This window comes from Nycticebus coucang, chromosome 1 (assembly GCF_027406575.1).
Source record: "Nycticebus coucang isolate mNycCou1 chromosome 1, mNycCou1.pri, whole genome shotgun sequence".
NCBI classification, from domain to species: domain Eukaryota; kingdom Metazoa; phylum Chordata; class Mammalia; order Primates; family Lorisidae; genus Nycticebus; species Nycticebus coucang.
In genome coordinates, this window is record NC_069780.1 from 8,773,105 (window position 1) to 8,797,490 (window position 24,386).

Here is a 24,386-nt window from a genome sequence, read left to right on the forward strand (position 1 = left end):
GATTCGCCTGTCTGATCCCACTGATGTCTTATATTAAATAATGTCAGTGTTGTGTTATCACAAGAGGGGGTGTGTGTCAGAAAGATAGGCAATCACTAGTACATGCCAAACTGTACTAATATACTTGTAACTTTTTTTTTATACTACCTCCGAGGTATTCTGTGCAGAAAGTGAAATTTTAGTATTGTAAACCTTTAAAAGAGAAGCATGTTCCTTTGAGAAGCATGTTTTCCCCATGATTGGCTTTGGAAATGAATGTTTTTGCTTGTGATTTGTTAGTTGCTTACTGTATATATTTTTGTTTTGGTTTCAATCATTGTTTATTTCCCTTTGATATCCATAATGATATTATATGATTTTAGCAATTGTTTCTTATTCTTTCACATTAATTGGTAGTTTGTTTTTATAGGTGGATTCTCCACAGTTTTCCTGGTGCGGACTCACGGTGGAATTCGATGTGCATTGAAGCGAATGTATGTCAATAACGTGTCAGACCTTAACATTTGTAAAAGGGAAATCACAATTATGGTAAGGCAAAGAGGAATTCTGTTTTAGAAATTTGGCTTTTTTTTTTTTTTTTTTTGCTTGTATAACATAAACCAACTTTTAGGCAAGCTGCTTATTGGTTTATGCACATTTAGAAAAACGTTGAAGATCATTCAAATAGAAAATTATCTGGAAATCTGTAGCGTAGTCACATCCCTTGGTATCTGAGGGGGTTGGTTCCAGTACACCTGCAGATGTGAAAATTCATGGATGCTTAAGTCTACAAATGCTCAAGGCCCTTATATTAACATAAGATGGTGTAGTATTTGTATGTAATATACACATATCCTCCCATATACTTTGAATCATCTCTAGGTTACTTGTAATACTTAGTACAATGTAAATGCTGTATCAGTTTTTATACTGTACTTTTAACATTTGTATTTTTTATTATTTATTTTGGGGAATATTTTCAATTGACAGTTGGTTGAATTCTGGATATGGAACCCTCAGATAAGGAGGGCTACATTGCTTTTTTAGCCATATTTAGTAATAAATGCAGCCAGATGTTTTGTCTGTTTTTCCTTCCCTATTGTAAGCTGAACAGGGAAGCTGTTTTGCTTTCCTTTTTCTTTCTTAAAATACATTAATTATGTAATATGTTAAAGATAGAAAAATTAGAGAATTATATAATGGACATAGGTTTTACCCAACATCCAGCTTAAGGAAGTAAATTTTATAGGTACTGTTAGAGCCTTCTGAGAATTATTTCACAACTATATCCCTGTACAACCAAACTTTGGAGATACTGCGATTTTGGTTCAAGACCACTGGAAGAAAGCAAATGTTGCAACAAAACAAGTTACACACTTTGGCTTCCCAGTTCTCAACTCTACTATAGTTGTGTTTATACTCTACTGTAGTCTGTTAATGGCATAACAGCATTAGGTTTAAAAAAGTTTACATGACTTAATTATTGCTAAAAAATGGTAACAATCATCTGAGCCGTTAGGAACTTACGATTCTTTTGGTGGTGGAGGGTCTTACCTTGGTGTTGACAACTGATGACTGGTCAGAGAAGTGGTTGCTGAGTTTGGGGTGGGAGTGGTGATTTCTTAAAATAAGACGACAGTGAGGTTTGCCACATCAATTGATTCTTCCTTTCATGAAAGAATTCTTTATAGCCTGGTATGCTGTTTGATAATATTTTATCCACAGTAGAACTTCTTCCAGAATTGGAGTTAATTTTCCTCAGACTCTACCACTGCTTTATCAACTAGTTTATGTAGTATTCTAAATTCTTTTTTATCATTTCAATAATGTTCACAGCCTCTTCATGGGGTTGGTTCCATCACAAGAAACCACTGTCTTTGCTCATTCATAAGAAGCAACTCCTCATTCATTCCAGTTTTTCAGTCAAATCTTTAGATTCCGGTTCTAGGTCTCTCACTATTTCCAGCACATCTGCAGCTATTTCCTTCACTGGAGTCTTGAACCTCTTGAAGTCATCCAGAAGTGTTGGAATCAAATTCTGTCAAATTCCTGTTAATCTTTTGACCTTCTCCCATGAATCACAAATGTTCTTAATAGCATCTGTTAATATAATGGTGAATCCTTTCCAGAAAGTTTTCAATTTACTTTGCCCAGATTCATCAGAGGAATCATTGTCTATGGCAGCTATATTCTTATAAAATTATTTTCAAAAAATAACACTTGAAAGTGAAAATTACTTCTTCATCCACAAGGTTCAGAATGAATGTTGTGTTAGTAGGCATAAAAACATTAATTTTCTTGTACATCTCCATCACAGAATAAGGAGTAATATTTTAAGGATTTTTTTTGTTTGTTTGTTTTCTGAGCAGTAGGTCTCAACAATAGGCTTAAAATATTGAGATAAGCATACTGAAAAACAGAGGTGCTGTCAGTTGGGCTTTGTTTTCCCATTTATACATGTAGAGTACAGACAGAGTAGATTTATTGTAATTAAAACTTCCTCCATATCATCAATATGGCTGTTTTGCTTTCTCATCAGTCATATGTTCACTGGAGCAGTGCTTGTAAATTCCTTCAAGAGCTTTTCCTTTGCATTCACAACTTGGCTAACTCGTGCAAGAGGCCTAGCTTTTGATGTGTCTTGGCTTTATCCACAAGCCTTCCTCTCTGCGCTTAATCATTTCTAGCTTTTCAGTTAAGGTAAGAGCTATAGAATGTTTCTTTTCATTTGAACCCTTAGAGGCCATTGTAGGGTTATTAACTGGCCTAATTTTGATATTGTCTCAGTTAATAGGGAGACCCACGAGATGGGAGAAGGACCTGTTAGTTGGTGTAGCAGTCGGAATACATGTTTATCCTTTGAGATTGCTGTTTTATATATGTGCAGTTTGTGGCACCTCAGAGTGATCATACTCATTACGATGAATATGTCTGTTTGAATACTTAATTTCAGTTTTTTTGGGTCTATACCTAGGAGTGGAATTGCTGGGTTGTATGGTAATTTTGTGTTTGACTTTTTAAGGACCCACCACATTGTTTTTTTACAGCAGCTAAACCTTTTATGCTCTAACAATGAACTCCATGTCCTTGCCAACAGTTGCTACTGTTAGACATGTTTATACTTGACTGCTTAAGGGTGATATTTTTTTTTGTATCAACATCTTTACCAACACTTATTAAAATCTCTTTTCTTTAAATATTTATACAGTCTGCTTTTCTGCTTTTATTTTTATCTAGTTTTTAGCTTTATTAAAAATGATTAGGCTTTGAGACTTTTTAAAAGGTGAAGTTACTATTAGCTAAAAGGGTTAAAAGATTTATCCCAAGATAATGCTGAAGCTTAAACTAAGTTCTCTAACAACTTGATCCCAGGTAATGTACTTTTATGCCATGATTCTTCCATCAAATTTGTGTAATTTTGAGACTTGTAAAATATGAATAGTAGCAGCAGTCAAATCCTATGCTTGAATAAGATATTTTAGGGAAATTAGCTTTTTAGAATGGTGATCTTCCAAATTATTTTTGATGACCCATTTCTTATTCTGTATATTTATTTACAAATTATTAACATGTTTAGCAGCCATTAGCCCTTATTTCATATTATATTGCATAGTTAAAATTAAATTTATCATTAAAGATAGTGTATGTAAATGCCTTTTAAATTGTATTTTTAATAATGGTTTGTAAATTTCCAGATAGACCTGATTAAATTATTTTAACCTTATTAGATGCTGGTGACTATCATGTACTGGAAGCAGAAGTTTCAGATGTGACTTTTTCTTTTTTTTTTAGATGTGACTTTTTCTTACGATTTCCTTTTCCTTGTGTTATTACTGTTCTTTTTAATCAGTTGTTTCTTTCCAAAAATCTTTTTCAGCCTCTTACTCATTTTTTTTTGATTTTCATTAAAAAAATACATACATCTATAAATCCATGTAATATCTACAAATAAACTGCAATATCTTGTAGGCAGAATAAATGAGTATTATTAGTTAAGTATTAAAGCTTTATTCCTTTTTCTATAAGATAAAAATAAACATAATACAACTTCTAATACTTTATTCTGGAATTCCCCGAGGACTATCTCGTATACTTTTGGAGTCTGTCCCTTTTCAGTGAACCGTCTTGTCAGTTGAATTTAACAATAAGTGTTTTATATTTGTCTGTTAGAAAATGAGAGTCCCGTGTAGGCAAATGTTCCATTGAAACCGTAGAAGTCTGTGATTGGTTGCAACGTTAAGTTTCATAGAAGTGTCTAATTCTTATCTTTTGAAGTTGTTTTAAATGTGTTAATTTATGATTCAATTATAAAAGAGCTTTTGAGATGTATATTTTTCAGTTTTTAATTTTTTCATTTTCAGAAAGAGCTATCTGGTCACAAAAACATCGTGGGTTATTTGGACTGTGCTGTTAATTCAATTAGTGATAATGTGTGGGAAGTGCTTATTTTAATGGAATATTGTCGAGGTAAGTACTTTTCTGAATTTGTATTATACTAAAACATTTCTCTGTAAAATGGCTTACTGGGTGTCTTGGACTTCCCTAGAGCAGCTGTTAAATTATTCTAGATACTTTTTGTAGTGTTAGCTTTCATTATCTAATCAGGAATGCTGTTAAAAATTATTTACAACTAGTCATAGTTGCTGTGATTATGATATGAGCATGGAGGATTGGAAAGCTGCTGTTGAGTTTAAAACAGGAAATCTAAGCAGGTAAAGAGTTACAATTTTTGCTCATTAGGCACTTCTTTTATAATCTAACCAAGAAGAGCATAATGTGTTTAATATTAGTATTTTAAGATTTTTTTCAGCACTCTACCATGTTACTGTAAACATTAATTAAGCAAATTTAGGGGACATGTTTTCATCTGTAATCTTTATGAACTTGTATTTTGTGATATTTTGGTATTTCTTTTTAAATATCAGAAAATAGAAAATCACATTTTATTTGGACCTAATGTGATATTTTAATGTAAATACTTGTATGCTTTAATAATAATAATTATCATAAAAATGTCCAACTATTTACAATTTTAATGTGTGGAAAAGTGGCAGTTAATCTGTTTCCTTCCAACTTGCTTTTTTAAAAAATCAGGCTATATCTAGCAGTGTGAGTTCTAGGGAATCCCTGGTTTCTATTTAGATTCTCTGAAGACAGTTGTGACTCTTGCTGTTTCCTGAAGATGAGAGGAGGAGGGCATGATGGTGACGGCAGTGATGGAGGAATTACGATCTTATTTATTACAGTCGTGAAGGAAGGACAGGAAAATGAAGTGAATCAACGTTATAATGTCTGCTGTGATGGATTTGTAACTGAATTCCAGACACGATAGTTTAAAAATAGATGTTTCTTGATTGTTTTCTCTTTATTGCTCATCTTCTCTGTTGTTTTTTCATAACATTAACATATTAACATTTATTGCTTTGTGTGAATACTGTATTGAAAGCCCAAGCATTCAGTTTACACACAAATTACGCAGTTATATACTGCTTCACAAAGGTAGCGAACGCATTATATTCTACAAAATCTACTTTACAGAAATTTAAAAATTCTAAATATCAAAAGGTACAGCTGAAGAAACAGGTATAAATTTGGCAGACAGTAATTTTGACAGGGAAGTTGTAGCTTGCATGACTTTAAATATGTGAATTTGAAAATACTGTGTTTAGAGTAATCACTGTGTTTTTTGTTGATCTGAAAAATATAACTGGCTGTCAAAGAAGCATGTTCAAAAACGTTTAATTCCCTTCAAAATGTTACACAAATTATGGTGGTTTCTGTGCACCCCTAAAGCTTGTGATACAGTTCTTCCATGTACAACTCTTTATGAACATCATCTTCTCTGGTGTAAAAGCACTGTGATCTCTTCGAAGAAGACAGTCATCTTCTCTACCCCACTTTCCTAAGTTCTAGCATTTATGGTGCTTATTAGTTGGACTAGAGTTCATTGACAGTTCATACATTTGTCTTTTTTTTTTTTTTTTTTTTTGTAGAGACAGAGTCTCACTTTATGGCCCCTTGGTAGAGTGCCGTGGCGTCACACAGCTCACAGCAACCTCCAACTCCTGGGCTTAAGCGATTCTCTTGCCTCAGCCTCCCAAGTAGCTGGGACTACAGGCTCCTGCCACAACATTCGGCTATACATTTGTTTTTTTTAAGATACCTAAATCAAGCATGATTTTAATCCTTTAAAGAGAAAGAGAAGGAAAAGGAAAAAGAAAATTAGAGGATTAATCAATCTATGAAAACATTCTAAAAATGAGAAATCCAGAAAGAGAGAACTAAGAAAATGGAAGAGAAAAATGCTAAGAGCCCTGCAAAAAAGAATATCAGAAAGGACCTATGTTAAGGCACATATGTCCTAAAATTTCAGTATGCTGAAGATAAAGGAAAGATCTAAACTAAAAGTGCCTACTGAGAAAAGTATCAGACTTCTCAATAACACTAGAAAAAAAATTGAATAACGCCTTCATAATTCTGGATCAAAATCATTCCCAACCTAAAATCTTTTAGCCAGCCAAATTAACTCTCAAATGTGGGTACAGATGAGTTTGTTTAATTGTCACTGAGAAGACATTTTAAAAGGGGAATCCAATTACCTTCAATTTGGGAGCACATTTTATTTTAAAGTAGAGGAATTACCTCACCTGTATTTTGAGGAAGGTTTTTTTTTTGAGACAGAGCCTCAAGCTGTAGCTCTGGGTAAAGTATTGTGGCGTCACAGCTCACAGCAACCTCCAACTCCTGGGCTTAAGCGATTCTCTTGTCTCAGCCTCCCAAGTAGCTGGGACTACAGGCTCTCACCATAACGCCTGGCTATTTTTTTTTGGTTGTAGTTGTAGTTGTCATTGTTTTTTGGCAGGCCCAGGCTGGATTTGAACCCGCCGGCTCTGGTATATGTGGCTATTCAATTTTTTTTTTCCAAAAAAAAATTTTTGGAAATAGTTATCTGGTATTTGAGTAAGTCGGCATTGTTTTATATGAAATTCTAAACATTTATTGAACTAAATAGTTCTATTAAGCTATGGCAAACCCTCCTGCTTCATCCCTCTTTTCAGAGGTAGTAATTTTAAAATATTTGGTATTGTTTTCTTCATGTTTCCTTGAATATTTTTACACTGTATTATATAAAAAGGAAGTACTAATTTTAGTGAGTTCCTAAGAGTATAAGAGAGAAGGAACTGAGGAAATGAAGGAGAGAAGTACGTGATTCTGGGCATGAGGAAGTTCTTGAAAGAAAATTTGTTAGTGCCAATTCTGATTTTATGTTTTGGATACTGTCTTCTAGAATTTCAGTACAGTACATTCTCAGGTTATTTTTTACTAAATAGTGTTTAAATTATTATTATTTTTACCCTTTAATGGTGACATACAATAGTCTGTAATTACATTTTCTTTCTTGTACTTTTTTTTTAGCCTGGAGTTTTATCCTCATTTTACATTTGTCTGATTTTCTTTATTTATATTGGTATTTTATTCCAGTGCTCCAAGAGAGGTAGAATTACTTTTGCAGTGTTTAAATGTTTTATTATTTGTATCAATTTTGTTTTTTTCCCTTCGGAACTCCTCTGTTGGGGAGACTTCAGTTCTGCTTTGTTTTGCTCAGCATCCAGCTGCCGTCTCTGTCTTCTGGAGCCCTTTCGCCTTCTTCCGTCTTGGATCTGCTGCTGCTCACGCCTCCCCCTTGTTTTCACTCCCTCATTCAGATGAATACGTTTTTCAGTAGCTTTCTGATAATGGATTTATGAGAGAAGACATTTTTGAAATGTTGCAAATATAAAAATATTTTTATTCTGTACCCACATTTGAGAGTTAATTTGGCTGGCTAAAAGATTTTAGGTTGGGAATGATTTTGATCCAGAATTATGAAGGCGTTATTCAATTTTTTTTCTAGTGTTATTGAGAAGTCTGATACTTTTCTCAGTAGGCACTTTTAGTTTAGATCTTTCCTTTATCTTCAGCATACTGAAATTTTAGGACATACGTGCCTTAACATAGGTCCTTTCTGATATTCTTTTTTGCAGGGCTCTTAGCATTTTTTTCTTCCATTTTCTTAGTTCTCTCTTTCTGGATTTCTCATTTTTAGAATGTTTTCATAGATTGATTAATCCTCTAATTTTCTTTTTCCTTTCCCTTCTCTTTCTCTTTCCTTTTGTTTTTGTTTGGAGCATTCATTAATGTATCTTTTGGCTCTTCTATAGAATCTTGTATTTCTGATATTTTAGTGTTTTTTTTTTTTTTAATTGAGACAGTCTTCCTTTGTTGCCCTCTGTAGAGTGCTGCGATGTCATAGCTCATAGCAACTGCAAACTCTTGGGCTCAAGCGATTCTCTTGCCTCAACCTCCAGAGTAGCTGGGAGTACAGGTGCCCCCCACAACACCTGTCTATTTTTTTTTTTTTTGTGCTTAGCAGGCCTCGGGCCGGTTTGAACCCACCAGCCCCGGTGCTTGTGGCTGGTGCCGTAACCACTGAGCCATGGGCACCCAGCCCCAATATTTTAGTTTTAACTTCCAAAAACTCTTCTTTGTTCTCTGAATTTTTTTTTTTGTTGTTGTTAAAATGCACATTGCTCTTAGGTACAAATCTTTTATTGTCCATGGATATTAATTTTAGTTTTTAGAGTTTTCTTTTCTTTCCCTGGCATTTTAATTTTTTCTGGATTCTTTCCTATTACTATTATGCTTTCTCTTTTCTGTTCGCTTTCTTTGGATGTTTTACTAGCTAAGGTCACTCCCTGTATTACCAGTCAGATCACCCTCTGAGTGGGCAGTTCTATCTGAAGGAATCCGGAGGCTACTTGGAGGGTGCTGAGTTCCTTCTCCAGATGAAACAATTAGCTAAGTTCCCTTTTCTCCCATGCAGGGTGATTAATTTGTAGGGGCAGAGAATAGAAAAATAAATACTTTCCTCTTCTTCTATAAAAGCTAATTATATTACATAAGATTGTTTAGAAATTAAGGTACTTTTGTAATTCAGGTACAGTGGTTTTGATGATACAGGATAAACCGTGTAGAAAGCAGAAGAATGTGTTAAATAACTGATATGCCCTCACATAAGTTTTGGGTGTCCAGGGTATGTAATCATCTTTTGTTAAGTGTAATCATCTTTGTCTCTGTAAATTCATGGCTTAGTACTGCTCAATTTGCAGATATTCTGCATATATAAAGAGAGATTTATGTACTTTAGGTCCCAGACTTCCGGAAATCAATGTTGATATTTTGAGTACATCTCTAGTATTTTATGAATAATTTGTGAATAAATTATGAAAATTTATGAATTTTTAATTTCTGTTTTCAGAAAGTGTTCCATGTAAGTTCCCATGGATTATATCTCTTAATATTTGTTTAATAAAAAAAAAATCCAAAACTCAGTCATTTATTTTCACCTGTGTGTCTGTGGACCAGCTGCTTTCACCTTAGCTTGGTAGGGTGGCACTGCGATTTTGGCTGGCCTTGCTCACTTGCCAGTGGGTTAGCTGGGATTTGTTGGAGTAGCTCTGCTTCCCATGTTTCTCATTCTCTTTTTGGACTAGCAAGCTGTCCTGGGGATGGTTTCATCATGAATGTGGTGGAAGCCTGGAGGGGCCACGCCTCTGAAGGCCTCAGCTTGGGACTGGCACGCTGACTGAGCCCAAATCAAAAAGCAGAGTTCCTTCTCCATTTATTGAGAGGAACTGTAAAGTTATATGGAAAAGGGCATGGAAGAAGGGAAAGTTGAAGATTTGGGGCCAATGATGTAATCTAATTGCAGATAAAATTGAATGATTTTGTAAAAATAAGCAAGTCACATTATTAGAATTTAAATGGAATAATAGGTCATGCTTTATATATAGCTAAGTAGTAATAAGTGTACTCAGATATGAAAGTTGTTGGACAACTTTAAGAAGTTAGAAAAATGTTGACTTTTTACATTTTAGTGATGAAATTCGGCTTTTGCGTAAGAGATGATACCTCTTTGGAAAATATGGGAAGTTTAAGAACTATGTGCATCTTATTTTAAACGTATATAATGGTTTGGTTTTAGAATCTGATTTTTTACCCTTTTTAAAAAACAAAATTAGAATAACCATCCTTTGAGTTTTATTTAATTTTCAGAAAACTCTGATTTTGAGTAATGAAATTTTATTTTCACATTTGAAATTTGGTTCAAATACAGTTTTTGTTTCCTCTGGGGATTTTGTTTTCACGACTCAGCATTTGTACTCTTGATAGAGGGAAGGAAATTAACATTTGTTTAACATTTATTCTGCTCGTTACAACATTGAAAGTTTGGAAGAGGTGGAAGGAGTTCAAGGTTATGATTCCCTTAGCTGTGAAATGATTATTTCAAGGACACAAATGAACACCGAGAAAGCATTTTTCGGTCCTATTTAATTTTTAGTTAAAACCGATCTTCTCTAGCTTAAGAATAGACTGTCAGGGGTCTGTGAAACAGAGAATAGAGGAAGCTGCTGCCTGGTCAGCCGCCTAACTGTTCTGAAATAATTTAAACTTGTCACATCTGAGTTTTTTGAAAGTCGAGGACTCATGAGTAAAATTTGATTTTCTTTTTGCTTTAAAATTCTAAGAGAAAAATCAATATTTCAGAAAACAGATTGCTGTTTAGACAGTAAGAATAAAAGGAAAAAGTGTGTATATACCTTTTTTACAGATTGCAAAATAGCAAACATTCCTTTATCCATCCTTTTAAAGGAACATTTCAGGTTAATGTAAGCTTTGTATTTTTAAATTTCCAAAATTTTATTTTTTAATTTTTATTTTATTATTTAACCAATTAATTGTTTTTAGACAGAGTCTCGCTCTGTTGCCCAGCCTAGAGTGCAACCAAAGTTTATTTTTGTTTATTTTTTATTTTTTTGAGACAGAGCCTCAAGCTGTTCCCCTGGGTAGAGTGCTGTGGCATCACAGCTCATAGCAACCTCCAACTCCTGGGCTCAAGTGATTCTCTTGCCTCAGCCTCCCAAGTAGCTGGGACTACAGGCGCCCACCACAATGCCTGGCTAATTTTTGGTTGCAGCCGTTATTATTGTTTGGCGGGCCCAGGTTGGATTCGAACCCGCCAGCTCAGGTGTATGTGGCTGGCACCTTAGCTGCTTGAGCCACAGGCGCCAAGTCCAAAGTTTATTTTTTTTTAGAATGCTTTTTGTATGAATCACATATTTACTTGCATTTTTAAAATATAATGATGGTTACCTTTTTCTTAATAACTAAGAGCCAGCATCCTTAGATTAGCATCTAATGATATATAGCATGTTACATAATCATCCTCTCAGGCTCAAGGGTATATCTGTGACTATTTGATTTAGTAAATTACTCTGGCCCATTACCTCCTACCCGACTTAATATTAGTTTCTTATCTCATTAGTTCTTATCTCATCTCTCTGTTTCCAACTTTTTTGATTCCGTCCAACTCCTAATCAATGAGATCAGATTGGGAAGTTTCTTTGGCTCTCAAGATAAAGTCCAAAACGTAACTGATCTCTGCCCTGTTGGACCCTTTTCACCTTACTGTTGTCTGTCCTTTCTGGACCTTATCAGTTTTGGTTTTCTTTAAGTTACTCAAAGTCAGCGAGCTCCTTCCCAAACTGAAGATATTTGTATTTGTCACTATTACTGGCGTGTTCTTCCTCCAGTTCTTTGCCTGGTTATTTTCTAATGATCCTTCAGTCTCAGATGTCACTTTCTTGGATAGGCCTGATCTGACATCATGTCTTCCCATCTTCCTTCACCAATTTAAATTTAGGTTTCTTATATTAAGTTCGCCCATATGATTGTATGTAGTATGTAATTATTGTAGTATGTAACTGTAGTATGTAGTATGTTGTATGTAGTATGTAATTATGGTTATATGATTTGTATGATTGTTTCTACTATTAGACTATAAATTCTGTAATAGAAACCTTATCTTTGTTCACTGTTTACCCACTAAATAGCACAGTGTTGAATTTCTATAAACCAATATGCTATCAATTATAAGATACAGTGGTTAATAACATTAACAGGACATTATCTATCTTAAGGTATTCAAATCTCTGAGATATAAATGGTGAAAAATGTTTGTCATTGAATTAATACAAATCTCTTACATAATTTATGTAAGAATTATGAAAAAACCAATTTGCTGTCCCCTAAAGCCATAAAGGCCTTTCTTAATCTGTTTGTAATAGACTTCATTCATTAAAAATATGTCCTCACAAAATTTTTTTTTTTTTTTTTTTTTTTTTTTTAGCTGGGCAGGTAGTGAATCAGATGAATAAGAAGCTGCAGACAGGTTTTACAGAATCAGAAGTGTTGCAGATATTCTGTGATACCTGTGAAGCTGTTGCAAGGTTGCATCAGTGTAAGACTCCGATAATCCACCGGGATCTGAAGGTAAGAACTTTAGAATACTTACAGATAGGTAATACATTTAAGACTTTGGAGTTAAAATGTTCTTGGACTATTTTTACCTAAACCAATTTTTATTTCTAGCATTGTGATTGGTCTCTCTGTCCCCTCCTAAATTTTCTGAGGTCCTGGAAGGACCACCTGTAGAGTTGAAACTGTGCTTTACTTAACCGGGAGGGTTGTAGCAGGGCTGTAGACATGGGTTTTGTAGCCCTTGCCCTGCACCTCTGTTTGATGTGTAGGGATCTTTCGAGAGTCCAGTTGAACAGCAGATGTGATTGTCACTGACGTAGGTTGAATGCCTCCTTTACTGTTTTCTCTCAGTTCAGGGTTCCTCCTGTTTCCTGTGGTCCATATTAAACATCAGGTGTTTTTATGAGATAGAGGAAGAGACTGTAGATTGGTCTCTTTTCTCATTTATCTGTAATTTATTAGAGTTACCTATAATTTACTATCATTTGGTGGTGATTGTTTTTAAGGCAATGTTTGTTTACTATTGGTACTTACTTACTATCGTTTTTAAGCTCAAGGACCATTGAGCTTTTGTATTTGGTATCTACCAGTGACAGTTGAAAAAGTCCCCAAAGGGGGTTGTGAATATTCTTGGCATCATATTGCTAGAGACAGCGTTTAGAACCACATGTGTCTTCTTTCATGCCCACAAACACTAAGATGACAAAGGTCATTGCCTGAGCTGCTTCCTGCCTGGACACACCCTTGGCTGCCCTTTGTACTTCTGTTCAGGTTTACCTTGTCAGTGAGCCCTAGTCTGAACTCTACCTTATGCTCTCTGTCCGTTCTAGCTCTTCTCAGTGCCTAGTACTTCCAAAGATCCTGTGTGATTTATGCCTATTGTGTATAACCTGTCCTCTTCGACCACAATGTAAGCTCCATGAGGGCAGGGGCCTTTTCCCTTTTTTAGTGCTGTACCCAAGTGTTTAGAATAGTGCCTGGCTTACAGCAAAATATTTAGTGAGCTAATTTATGCATTCCCAATTCTGACTGATGATATAGAATTTTGTGAAAGGCGGTTATGAGATACTTGTAAGATAAAAAGAAAATAGAATATGTCACGAATAAGGTAGTTAATCGTAAAAGTATTGTCTAGGAAACCTATGGTGATAGGAGGTAAGTCAAGGCGGGATTACCGGCTTCTGTCCCCTAATTTGGATAATTAGTATGGTTCCTCTGAGTATTTTTTAAATATGGAAGTTTTATTATTTCCATAATAATTATTATTACATTACCTAATAATTTGGTATTTTTTTGTGCTGTTGTTGTTCATTAACTTTTTGCATAGAAAGTTGATATTTTCAGCTGAGTATCCTTGAGTTAAAATTCAGAAAAGATATTAAATGGAATACTTTATTATTCATGTTTTGTATGCTTAGTTCTTTTTGCATGTGTAAATATAATATATGTAAAATATGTTCATTTTTAAGTACTTTTTTTTTTTTTGAGACAGAGTCTCTCTTTGTCACTCTCGGTTGAGTGCTGTGGGCATCACAGCTCATAGCAACCCGCCAACTCCTGGTCTTAGGCGATTCTCTTGTCTCAACCTCCCGAGTAACTGGGACTATAGGTGCCCGCCACAACCCCGGCTATTTTTTTGTTGCAGTTTGGCTGGAGCTGGGTTCAATCCTGCCACCCTCAGTATATGGGGCCAGCACCCTACCCACTGAGCCACAGGTGCTGCCCTTTTAAGTACATTTTTATACAAATTTTTATTTTCTGTGAATTTTTAAAAGGTAGACTGAAACGAAATATGAAAGAAATTTTTAAAGAAACTGAGTATTTTGATAGAATGGAAATGAATTCTTCATCTATGATTGTTATAAAATACAAGGTATTGTAAAAATAATTTATGAATGCAACTATATTCTGGACACTGTTCTAAGTGTTTCACATGTTTTAACTCATTTAATATTTTCACAACAATCCCACCTACAGAGTATCCCAAAGGTTGCCCCTAAAGTTGCCATATATAGGGAAAATGGGAAATTGTACTTAAAAGTACCTTTGTTTACAAAATATTCATCCCAAAATTTTATAAACTATTTACAAAAATATTCTTTACATGTTGGCCACTTTGTAATATTTTATCATGAATATTTTGTAAATAAAGGTACATTTAGCTACAGTTTTCCGTTTTCCCTATGTATGGTGTCTTTGGGGCCAGCTTTGGGAGATCTTGTAGCAGGTATTATATAGTCGTCCCCATTTTATAGGTAAGGAAGTTAAAGCACAAGAGGCTTTAAGCAAATTGTCTAGTAGTAGAAGAAGAATTAAAAGGTAGGCGTTTGTCTTCAGCACTTTATCTCATAGGAATTTTCCTGAACTTGAGTCTGTGACCAGCTCCATTACTGCAAATTTTAGGTATCCCATGTATAGATCTTAAAAAAAATGTACCCATGCTCGTAGGTAGCAGATTGGGCTTTGAATCCACACTGTACTATTCAAGAGACTGTGTACCTTGTTTATTTTAGTTACTCCTTCTTTGATCTACAAGTTAAGTCAAATTTGTCAAATAAAAATGGCACTAGCATTAAATCAAAGAATTTAAACAGCTTTCATTATTACTTATCTGTAGATAAGCTGAAGTATCAGAAAAAGAGGAAAATGCAAGGACAATCCATGCGAGAAGCTGGACTCTGCTGGCACCTGCTTCTTTGCTTTCATAAAAGTAGTTTTAGAGAAGATTTAGAGTTTCTTATTCCCTGCACGCGTCATCCTGGGATGGGAGAAGTGCCTTTTGGTTCTTAGTAAGGGAAACAGTAGACCTAGGAAAATACATTTTTTGTTCTTCTTCATAGTTTGAGTATTGTGTATGTATCTTTGTGTCTCTCAAATGCTTTAATGCTTGCTGTGTGAACACATGATTGTAAAAAGATAATTTTTACTTTGTAAACACTACTAATGGTTGCTTTTCTTTTTTTAAGGTAGAAAATATTTTGTTGAATGATAGTGGAAACTATGTACTTTGTGACTTTGGCAGTGCCACTAATAAATTTCTTAACCCTCAAAAAGATGGAGTTAATATAGTAGAAGAAGAAATTAAAAAGTAAGTATTTGTTTTTATTGCATTTTATCTCATTGTAATTTTAGTTAACTTAAGTCTGTGACCAGCTCCATTAATATAAATTTTAGATATCCCATTTATAGATTTCTTCTAAATGTTCCTGTAGATGTTACTAATTTGTGTTTGATCTAACACAGGAAATATATTTACCATGGAACTAAGTTATTCATCTGCATTGCAAACAGATTTGTAAAGAAATTTGTTAAATAAGCCGTAGTAATTAGTGTAATATTAAAAGGTTCTCTTATGTGATTATTGAGTTCTGTAAAACATCTTTGTTTTTACTGATACTTAGGATTTGTGCTTGTTAAGAGAAAAGTTACCTGAAAACATTTACTCTTTTGCTTCTTATTTAACATTAAGACGATTAATATCTGTATGTTTTGAACACTATGTGGAAATTGAAAATGTTAAGGCTGTATAAAATCACTGTGACTTTGTCATTATATAGTGGAACGCTTTCTGCTAGTAATAAGTCATACCTACTTCGTTTTCTTAATGCTGTACTTTCCATGGTTGCTAGAGTAGCTGTGAGGACTTTCTCTTGAGGTTTACAAAGTAGAACTGTTTGTAAATTTAGATTGCCTTAATAAAATGATGCAGAATGCAGATTGGTCTTTCAGAATAAGACTTTCTAAGTAGTTGCTTTCCATCACTTCCTCACAAATTTTCAATTATTTAATATTATTTAAGAGCTATCATTTGAACTGGAATATTGTGAAATAGCTCAAATAGAGCTGATTTTATTCTGGCCCATGTGTATAATGCTATGGGTCTCTATAGACAGCCTGGGCTCAAGAAACATAGCCTATGATTGTATTAGATTCTATGAAAATAAATTCTTCAGTGAATATTTAAATGTCCTGAAGACACAAGAACAATAAAGTATTGAATTGGTTTCTTGAGGATATATGTAATTTTTAACTTTATATGTGTGTGTGTGTGTGTGTGTATATATATGCATAATTTAAAAAATTGTTAGATTATGGTTTTTAGTGGCTGCTACAAGCATCCCTGGCCTGCTGGATATTTTATTTTTTGCTGTTGCCTTTTGAGATACATTTTAGTTTAAAAGTTCAGGTGATTTTATGTTAGTGATGCGTGAAAGCTCATGAGGGATTCTTGTGCTTTGTGGCTCAGTTGAGGAGTTGGTGGGCTAACCATATCCACAGCTAGCACTGTGGTTGGTTTGGGTATAGTAGTGAACAAAATCCCACCATCAGACCCTTTATATTCTGGTTTCTTAGTTGTTCCTGAGCAGTAGTGTCATTCAGATTTTCTTATCCATCAGAGTAATTTGGAAAAATGAAGATGGTACAATGTAGAGTTTTGTGTTATTTCTGGGAAATGTATAAACACTCAAAATAAATCTTAATAAATCTTATTCTATGATATAATCTGGTAATTCCTGACATGGGATTTAAACACTCCTTTATTAAAATGTTCCATTCATTATGGATTTGGGGTTTTTGTATTGATAAATATTTATTCACAGTGTCCTTTCATTCCAAATAGCTTGTGATGACAGTCAGCGTGGGAAGCGTATGTACTTGATGAATGTAGTTAGCATTATCGCAACTAGATTACTTTCAAAACAAATACAAAAATTGAAGGAGATTTACTATGTGCAAGGAAGTATGTTAGGGTCATAAAGACAGAATTCTTAGTAAACTTATAAATTAAGTTTTTGAGAGGGTAGAATTTTTGCTTTTAAATTAATAGATTAAAGTACTTTGATAAAGTGACTATAATAGATTATAGAAGGTGGTCATAAAGTTCGTGTGTAATTTAAAATTATTGTCCATTTTATGGACACCCTGTAGTATTTCACATAAAAATTCAGGGAAAACTATTTTTAATACAGTGTAATTATTTAATATTTTTATAATACATTAAGAAAGTTAAGCTTTTATTATATCACTAGAGATGCTATTGTGCTTGAATAAAAATGTGTGTAGATGCTTTGTATGTTTAATCCTTGATGGGTTTTTAATGAGCTTTTAAAAATAGCATATTTCTATGTAATGTTATTGAACCTAAAAGATTTTTGGTAGTGTTTATGTAGAAACAATGTATTATTTGTCTTTTTTTTTTCTTTTTATATCTCCACTCCATTTCACTCATTTACTGCCAGGTATACAACTCTGTCATACAGAGCCCCTGAAATGATCAACCTTTATGGAGGGAAACCCATCACCACCAAGGCTGATATCTGGGTAAGGCCAAGAAAGGCTAAGATTTGCTCTAACCAAATAAAGAATCTGAGTTTAGTTTACTAATTTCCCCTGGCCCCAGAAGGCATTTACTAATTGGAAGAAAATGATGTAAAGCTTCTTATTCAGGAGAAGAAAAATAACCAGTGCATTTTACCTTCTCAGTTCTGAGATGGAAAGCTTATGTATCAAAAAGCAAGTAAAAAACTGATATATAATGTAACTTTTTATGACAGTAGTTTTTAGGATTTAGATGATATATAAGTATTAACTATTTTTTATTAAATAGAATTTTGGTTGATCACAATATAGAAAAGCTGGATATAATTCACATAGTCACATACCAATTTTCTGGAGTATTTTATGATCTTTTAAATAGAAGCTGACATGAGTATACTTTTCTCCAATTGCAGTAAACATACCCTTGACTAGCTTCTGCTCATTGAGGTTCTTTATCATTTAGCATGTGTACATGCTTATATCTGGATGGAATTATTGAGATAGACCTTGTTTCTTTACAGCTGATCTTTGAGAATGTCAACATTTCTTTAGAGCTTACTTTATAAGTAAAATATGTTTCTGATTGTATTTAATAAACTAGCAGAAGACTAAAGTCATTTAAATCCATTAGCAATTTAATCTGATCTACCAATAGTGATGATATCAGGGATGGAGGGTAAAGTTTTTTGGAAATAGTTTTAGAATGTAGAAAAAAGTCAAATTTATTTCATTTTTAAAACAATGTTCAAAAAATAGTTGAGCATAACGTGTGAAACCAGATAAGTATCTCCTTGATTTTCTTCTGGCTCCTCCCTTTTGGAGTTGAGGTGCCAAAGTCTTGAGAGACAAATATTCTTGCAAGGTAATAAAACAAGAATCGCTGTGATGTCTTTATTTTCTGTCTACACATAGTATACATGCTTTGAATTTTTAACTATATCTATAATTTGATAAAATTGCACATAACTTTATTAGGTAATTTCAGAGTGTTTATCGCTCTCCAGCTTCTATAACTTACTTAGTTTGCTTTCCTCAGCACTAACATTTGACTCATTAAATAGGTCATGGTAAAAGCAAGGTTTATGTATCATACACAAGCAAACTGAATCGGATCTTAATGTATAAAATGAAGAAAGAGGTGATTATGGATGTTCTTTTTTTGACTTAATTTTGTGAGTGCTATTGAATTTCATATTATCTGAAAAGAGTATTTCAATAGCAGATAAACAATAGGAATCATAGTTAGACTCGTTTTGAAACCACTGAAGGTTGATTTAAAAATTGTTCCCTAAACACAGGGTTGTTATTGAGTACTTTACCACACAGCAGGGAATCCTTTTTTTGGTTGATTTTTTTCATAAGACTTAGTATGTGTGCAAATCAGCACACTAAGTTGTGAGTGATACTTTAAAAATGTGTTACACTTATAGATTAATATGTTGGGTACTGTGTCTATGACGGATAACTGGGTTTAGCTGTGGGATTACAGATACTAAGAGATTAGAAAAAAAAGCAAGAAAAATTATCAGAAAATAGTATCCATGTTTATATGCTTGAAAGAGGTAGAATTTTAATTTTCCATGATACTGTTTTTATGCTCATCTGACTTAAGCTCAGGTAAAATAGAAATATGCAACATCATCATAGGTGTGAAATCAAGAATATGTAGGAAAAAACTCAATTCTAATTGGTCAAGAATTATATTTTTGATCTCCGTGTAGGACTGATTCAGGGCATACTGATACTGGGGGTGAAGTATTTAGCGCTTGATATTATGGAAAACAAGTTTTTGTTTTTTTTTTTTCTTTTCGGACTGGTAGTTTCCATTTTAGTTTTTTATAATCTGGAGATCTAGGGTGCTGATTTTATTAAGTTTTAGAACATTCAGTAAGAGACGCATCATGTACCTTTTAATGAAGAAAATTGAAGATGGTGGTAGTCAGATTTCAAAGTCAGGCCACTTATTCCCTACTGTTCCGTGTGCACTTCTCATGATGTGAAATGGATAAAGAGGGAATGGCTTTGGTGTGAAATAATTAGTATACCTCATTGTGTTTATACTATTCAAAACAAGAGTATCTAGATTTATTAATTTATTTTTTAAGTATACTGGCATTGTTAAAATTGTAATCTGGGAAACTTCCTCTATATTTTCCCTAGAAGACAGATTATGGTGCTACAGGTTTGATTGAAATGATAAAACTGGCTAAAAAGGGCCAGGAAGGTGGCTCACACCTGTCTGTAATTCCAGCACTTGGGGAGGCTGAGGCAGGAGGATCTCTTGAGCCCAGGAGCTTGAAGTTGCTGTGAGCTCTGATCATTGGATTTAGCTATAGGATTAGCTAGGTGACAGAGTGAGACTGTCTCCAAAAAAAAAAAAAAAAAAAATTAACATCTGTTAAAACAGATGTTTTTGCCGAGCCTGTCGTTTAGTGGAAATAAAGATGTAATTTTAATGTGGATCTAGTAATTTTTTTAAATGCTGTTACTGGAGCCTTATATTCATTTGCTGTACATGTGCTGAAAATACTTTGCTTATATTAAATAGAAAAAAGTATCAAATATTTTTAACTATATTGAATTGGTTATTTCTATTCAGAATATCTACAATTTTGTTATATAATCCACTGATCTTTTTGAACTAACATTGAAATTTATAGAGCTTTTAAATTGTTTTCATTGGAACATTGTTGACACTATTGAAAATAATGTTTGGTCAACTGATACTGCCAACTCACAGGTGTCTCTGTGTGTTACCATGATCCTCAGAGTAGTTATGAAAGTGAGTGTACTTGTTAGCTATGTTTGCTAAATTGTTATCTAGAGAAAATTCAACAAGGGAAAGGTGATTTGCTAATTTTGAGGTAGTAAGGTCAAATTTCAGTATTGTTGATGTAATTGTATACTAACTCTAGGATAATTTTATACAATTTTTCTAGAATTAGAAATGCCTCTTACACACTTAAGGCCTATAAGTGACATTTCTTGTGACAAAGTAATGATTCCTTGAGCCCCAAATTGCTTTTTTTTATTTTAAACTGCTTGTCAAGTTCCAGCTGTTATCAGCTTAGCACATTTCCTGTGCTACTTTTTAGATGCAATCACTGTTAGCAAGTATAGTTATTGGTGCTATGATATTTATGAAGTAATGCAAATTAAGCAGGCAGAACCTTTCCCTTTTGAGTTTTTATGTAGATTATCCAGGTTAGAAATACAATAAAAAATTGTAGTATTAAAAATAGAGAACTTGGGCGGCACCTGTGGCTCAGTCAGTAAGGCGCCGGCCCCATATACTGAGGGTGGTGGGTTCAAACCCGGCCCCTGCCAAACTGCAACCAAAAAATAGCCGGGCATTGTGGTGGGCGCCTGTAGTCCCAGCTGCTCGGAAGGCTGAGGCAAGAGAATCGCTTAAGCCCAGGAGCTGGAGGTTACTGTGAGCCGTGTGAGACCATGGCACTCTACCGAGGGCCATAAAGTGAGACTCTGTCTCTACAAAAAAAAAAAAAAAAAAATAGAGAACTTAATTTTTATAGTATGGAGTAATGAGTGTTTACTATATAATCAATAATAGTGTATTGATGATTGTCTGATAAATTTAACTGTGCAGTCTAACTTGTGTTTGGAGACCCAGAATTTTCAAACATACTTTACAGTGAATTTTTAAAAATGCTATTAGAAAGAGCCTTGCACTTAAACTTTATTGGTTATGTGCTAGTTATGTACTAAAACGTATATTTTTTTTGTGGAAGAAATAAAAAATAAGATTTTTTCTTTTTATTGTTGGGGATTCATTGAAGGTACAGAGAACCAGGTTACACTGATTGCATTTGTTAGGTAAAGTCCCTCTTATAATTGTGTCCCACCTCCAAGAGGTGTGTAATTTTTTTCCAGAAGGAACTACCCACTTCTAATTTTGGTTATGTGAACCAATTAGCCACAGGTGTGATAGAAAATCACAGAAACACAGAAATGATATCTTAAAAAATTAAGCATATTTGTTTAAGCAAAAATTTGTGAAAAGATTGATGTATGGGAACATTAGGATTTGTCTTTTAATAATACGTTTAGTTTTTGGTTTGGTGCTATTTTTACGTCTTGTGGATAAGTTGATTGCTTGAGCTCTAATGCTATTCCTGCTTTGTCTTACAGGCACTGGGATGCTTACTCTATAAACTTTGTTTCTTCACGCTTCCTTTTGGTGAGAGTCAAGTTGCCATCTGTGATGGCAGCTTTACCATCCCAGACAGTTCTTGTTACTCCCATAACATGCGCTGCTTGATAAGTAAGTACTTGGAAAACCTAAGAAAACTGTCAGCTGCCGTAATCACAGTCTGTTACTTATATCTCTTTACTAAAACCTGGTCTCTTAATCTTAATGTATTACAATTGTATGAAACTATAATAAAGAAAAAAATTAAAAAAGATGTTTATAAGACTTAGAGGAATGAAAGCAGCCTAATTACTGCTTAATACATGGATATTTTTAAGACTTAGATAAGAGTTAGTGGCGCACACACACCAAAGCATAATGTCAGAAGGGATAGTTTGGTGGGCCCTCAGTTCCAGCAGAATACGTCAGCTTTTCTTCCAGCCTCATTTAAGATTTTTCTGTTTTGATAGATACTGTAATTTAACATTTTATTTATGTACATGGCAAAATTTCTGAAGAAGATGATTTGAGAGGAGGGTAAGGACCATCAAATTTTAAAATAGATTAGGAAGCTGAAGTATTGAAGCAGCAGCTATCAGGACTGTTTGAATTAACATGTTTTCTAACATTTCTACTTTGTTTTCTGCATTTTAAATATCTCTTGTATAGTTCAGCTTTAATGAAATAGAAAAGAGGGTCAATTTAAATATATTTGATGTTTATATGAGAAAGATGGCAGTTTAACTTTCTTTGCCATCTGTGGAAAAACAAAGTTGGATCTCTACTTCATCCTTTATGCTAAAACTTCAAATAAATCAAAGATTTAAACGTAAAAAATAGATTATAAATGTACTTGAAGAAAGTCGGTGTGAATATATTCATATAAGACTAGAATGTGGAATGCATAAGCAAGGCATTATATCCCAGGAACTGTACAAGTTGAGTCCAAGGGTCTAAAGGCTGCATGCAGCCCAACACAGAACTGTAAACCTACTTAAACATGTTTTTTGGGTAGAAGTCGATTGTGCAGTTCTTGAGTATGAACTTTGTACGACAACGTCTCATTTGTTGCATTGCAGTGTCATGTTAAATTAACGCACGTACTCGCTGTCTGTACGGGCATGCGGCTTCCAGTGTGTTACCTTTGAAGCGCACAATGGAATTGACAGCATCAGATGTCGCGTGACCGAGAAGGAAACGAATAGCAGCTTTGCTGTGGGTGTTAACTCGCTCCTGTAATTATTAAGTCAAGAAACAGACTACACGGAATGGGATGGCGTGTAGCGAAATTCTTTATTCAGGGTTTTGATTTTACATCTTTCTGGTCACGTACACACTTAATCTATTATCTGTTAGTTCCACCATTACCTCATTTTATCTATCTGATATTAACTTGAAATATCCTGTTACCATATCAACACAATCACTTTTGCAGTAAACATCTTCTACTTCTAGACACTGACTAATCTCTGGGCAGGTATCTAAATAAAGATCACAAAGAAGAAAGTAGCCACAGGGGAGCAGAGTTAATGGAAGGGTATCTTCAAGCGTTTACTCAGTATGAAGTAATGACTGTGTCTTTTCCTCGGGGCAGAGCACCTGTAGACCTCTGACAATATGTTGTTAACATCCGTCAACCCTCTGGCCCATATCTCTGAGGAAGGGCGGCATGCCTTGATCTCAGGCTTCACTAGGTGCACAGCTTCAGAGAATGGGCTTGTGGAATTTTTAACTCCAGGCAAGCCAACTCTGTGTGTGTCCCAGGGGGGCCCAGGTCCCTTAAGCCTCAGGGAAAAAAACAAGCCATTTTAAACTCACACTGAGTTCACTTTGTGTGCTTGATGTAGGATATGTTTATTTCTAAATCTTATCCTACAGATGTTACATGTGCTCATGATGACTTGGTGAGGCAGCGAATATCTGTAATATTTCCAGCTACCATTGCAACGTTAGGCATGTCATGTTATTTAGAAGTCAGGTAACGTACCCTCAGTGAATCCTCAACAATAAAAAAAAAAAAAAAAAAAAAAAAGAAGTCAGGTAACGATTCCTGTTTGAATATTCAGGGCACTTCCACACCATGGTGGTGTCTCACACGTCACCCACCGTGCTTTACAAGTGACCTCCTCTGCCTCACTCTGCACTGGCCACTGAGATGTAAATGTCCAGACCTTGCTTTCTATTTTTCTGTCAATTAATTTTCATAATAAAAGTAAATGTAGTCCCTTATCTATTGTTATTGTTTTAACCCCAGCACTGGGTTCTACAATGTCTCAAAACAAAAATTTTTCTGAAAAGAAAAATTATGGATAATGGAAGATTGTTCACCGAAAAGTGGACAGATGACTACTTTTTTGTCAAGGCAAATAGGCACTCTGCTGAATTTGTAGGGACTTTGTACAAGTATTCAAAGACTAAAATTTGAAAGGCATTATCTCCATTCATTATAATATGAAGGATTGTTGTAAGGATGAAATAGTGGAATTGAAAGAATGTCTGTCTTCTCAACAAAAATTTCTTTTAAAGGTTACAACTCAGGGCGGTGCCTGTGGCTCAGTGAGTAGGGCGCCGGCCCCAT

The 24,386-nt window shown here is 34.3% G+C and overlaps 1 protein-coding gene across 3 annotated transcripts in view; it reads left to right on the forward strand.

The window, feature by feature from the left end:
* BMP2K (BMP2 inducible kinase) overlaps window positions 1-24,386 on the forward strand; it is a 145,151-nt gene that overhangs the window by 47,210 nt on the left and 73,555 nt on the right. For all 3 annotated transcript variants that reach the window (XM_053591169.1, XM_053591255.1, XM_053591333.1), the window contains 6 exons: window positions 410-528; window positions 4,341-4,446; window positions 12,209-12,351; window positions 15,306-15,427; window positions 17,580-17,661; window positions 21,808-21,940. In XM_053591169.1, the coding sequence (XP_053447144.1) occupies window positions 410-528; window positions 4,341-4,446; window positions 12,209-12,351; window positions 15,306-15,427; window positions 17,580-17,661; window positions 21,808-21,940 (705 nt within the window). The remainder of the gene's footprint in view (window positions 1-409; window positions 529-4,340; window positions 4,447-12,208; window positions 12,352-15,305; window positions 15,428-17,579; window positions 17,662-21,807; window positions 21,941-24,386) is intronic.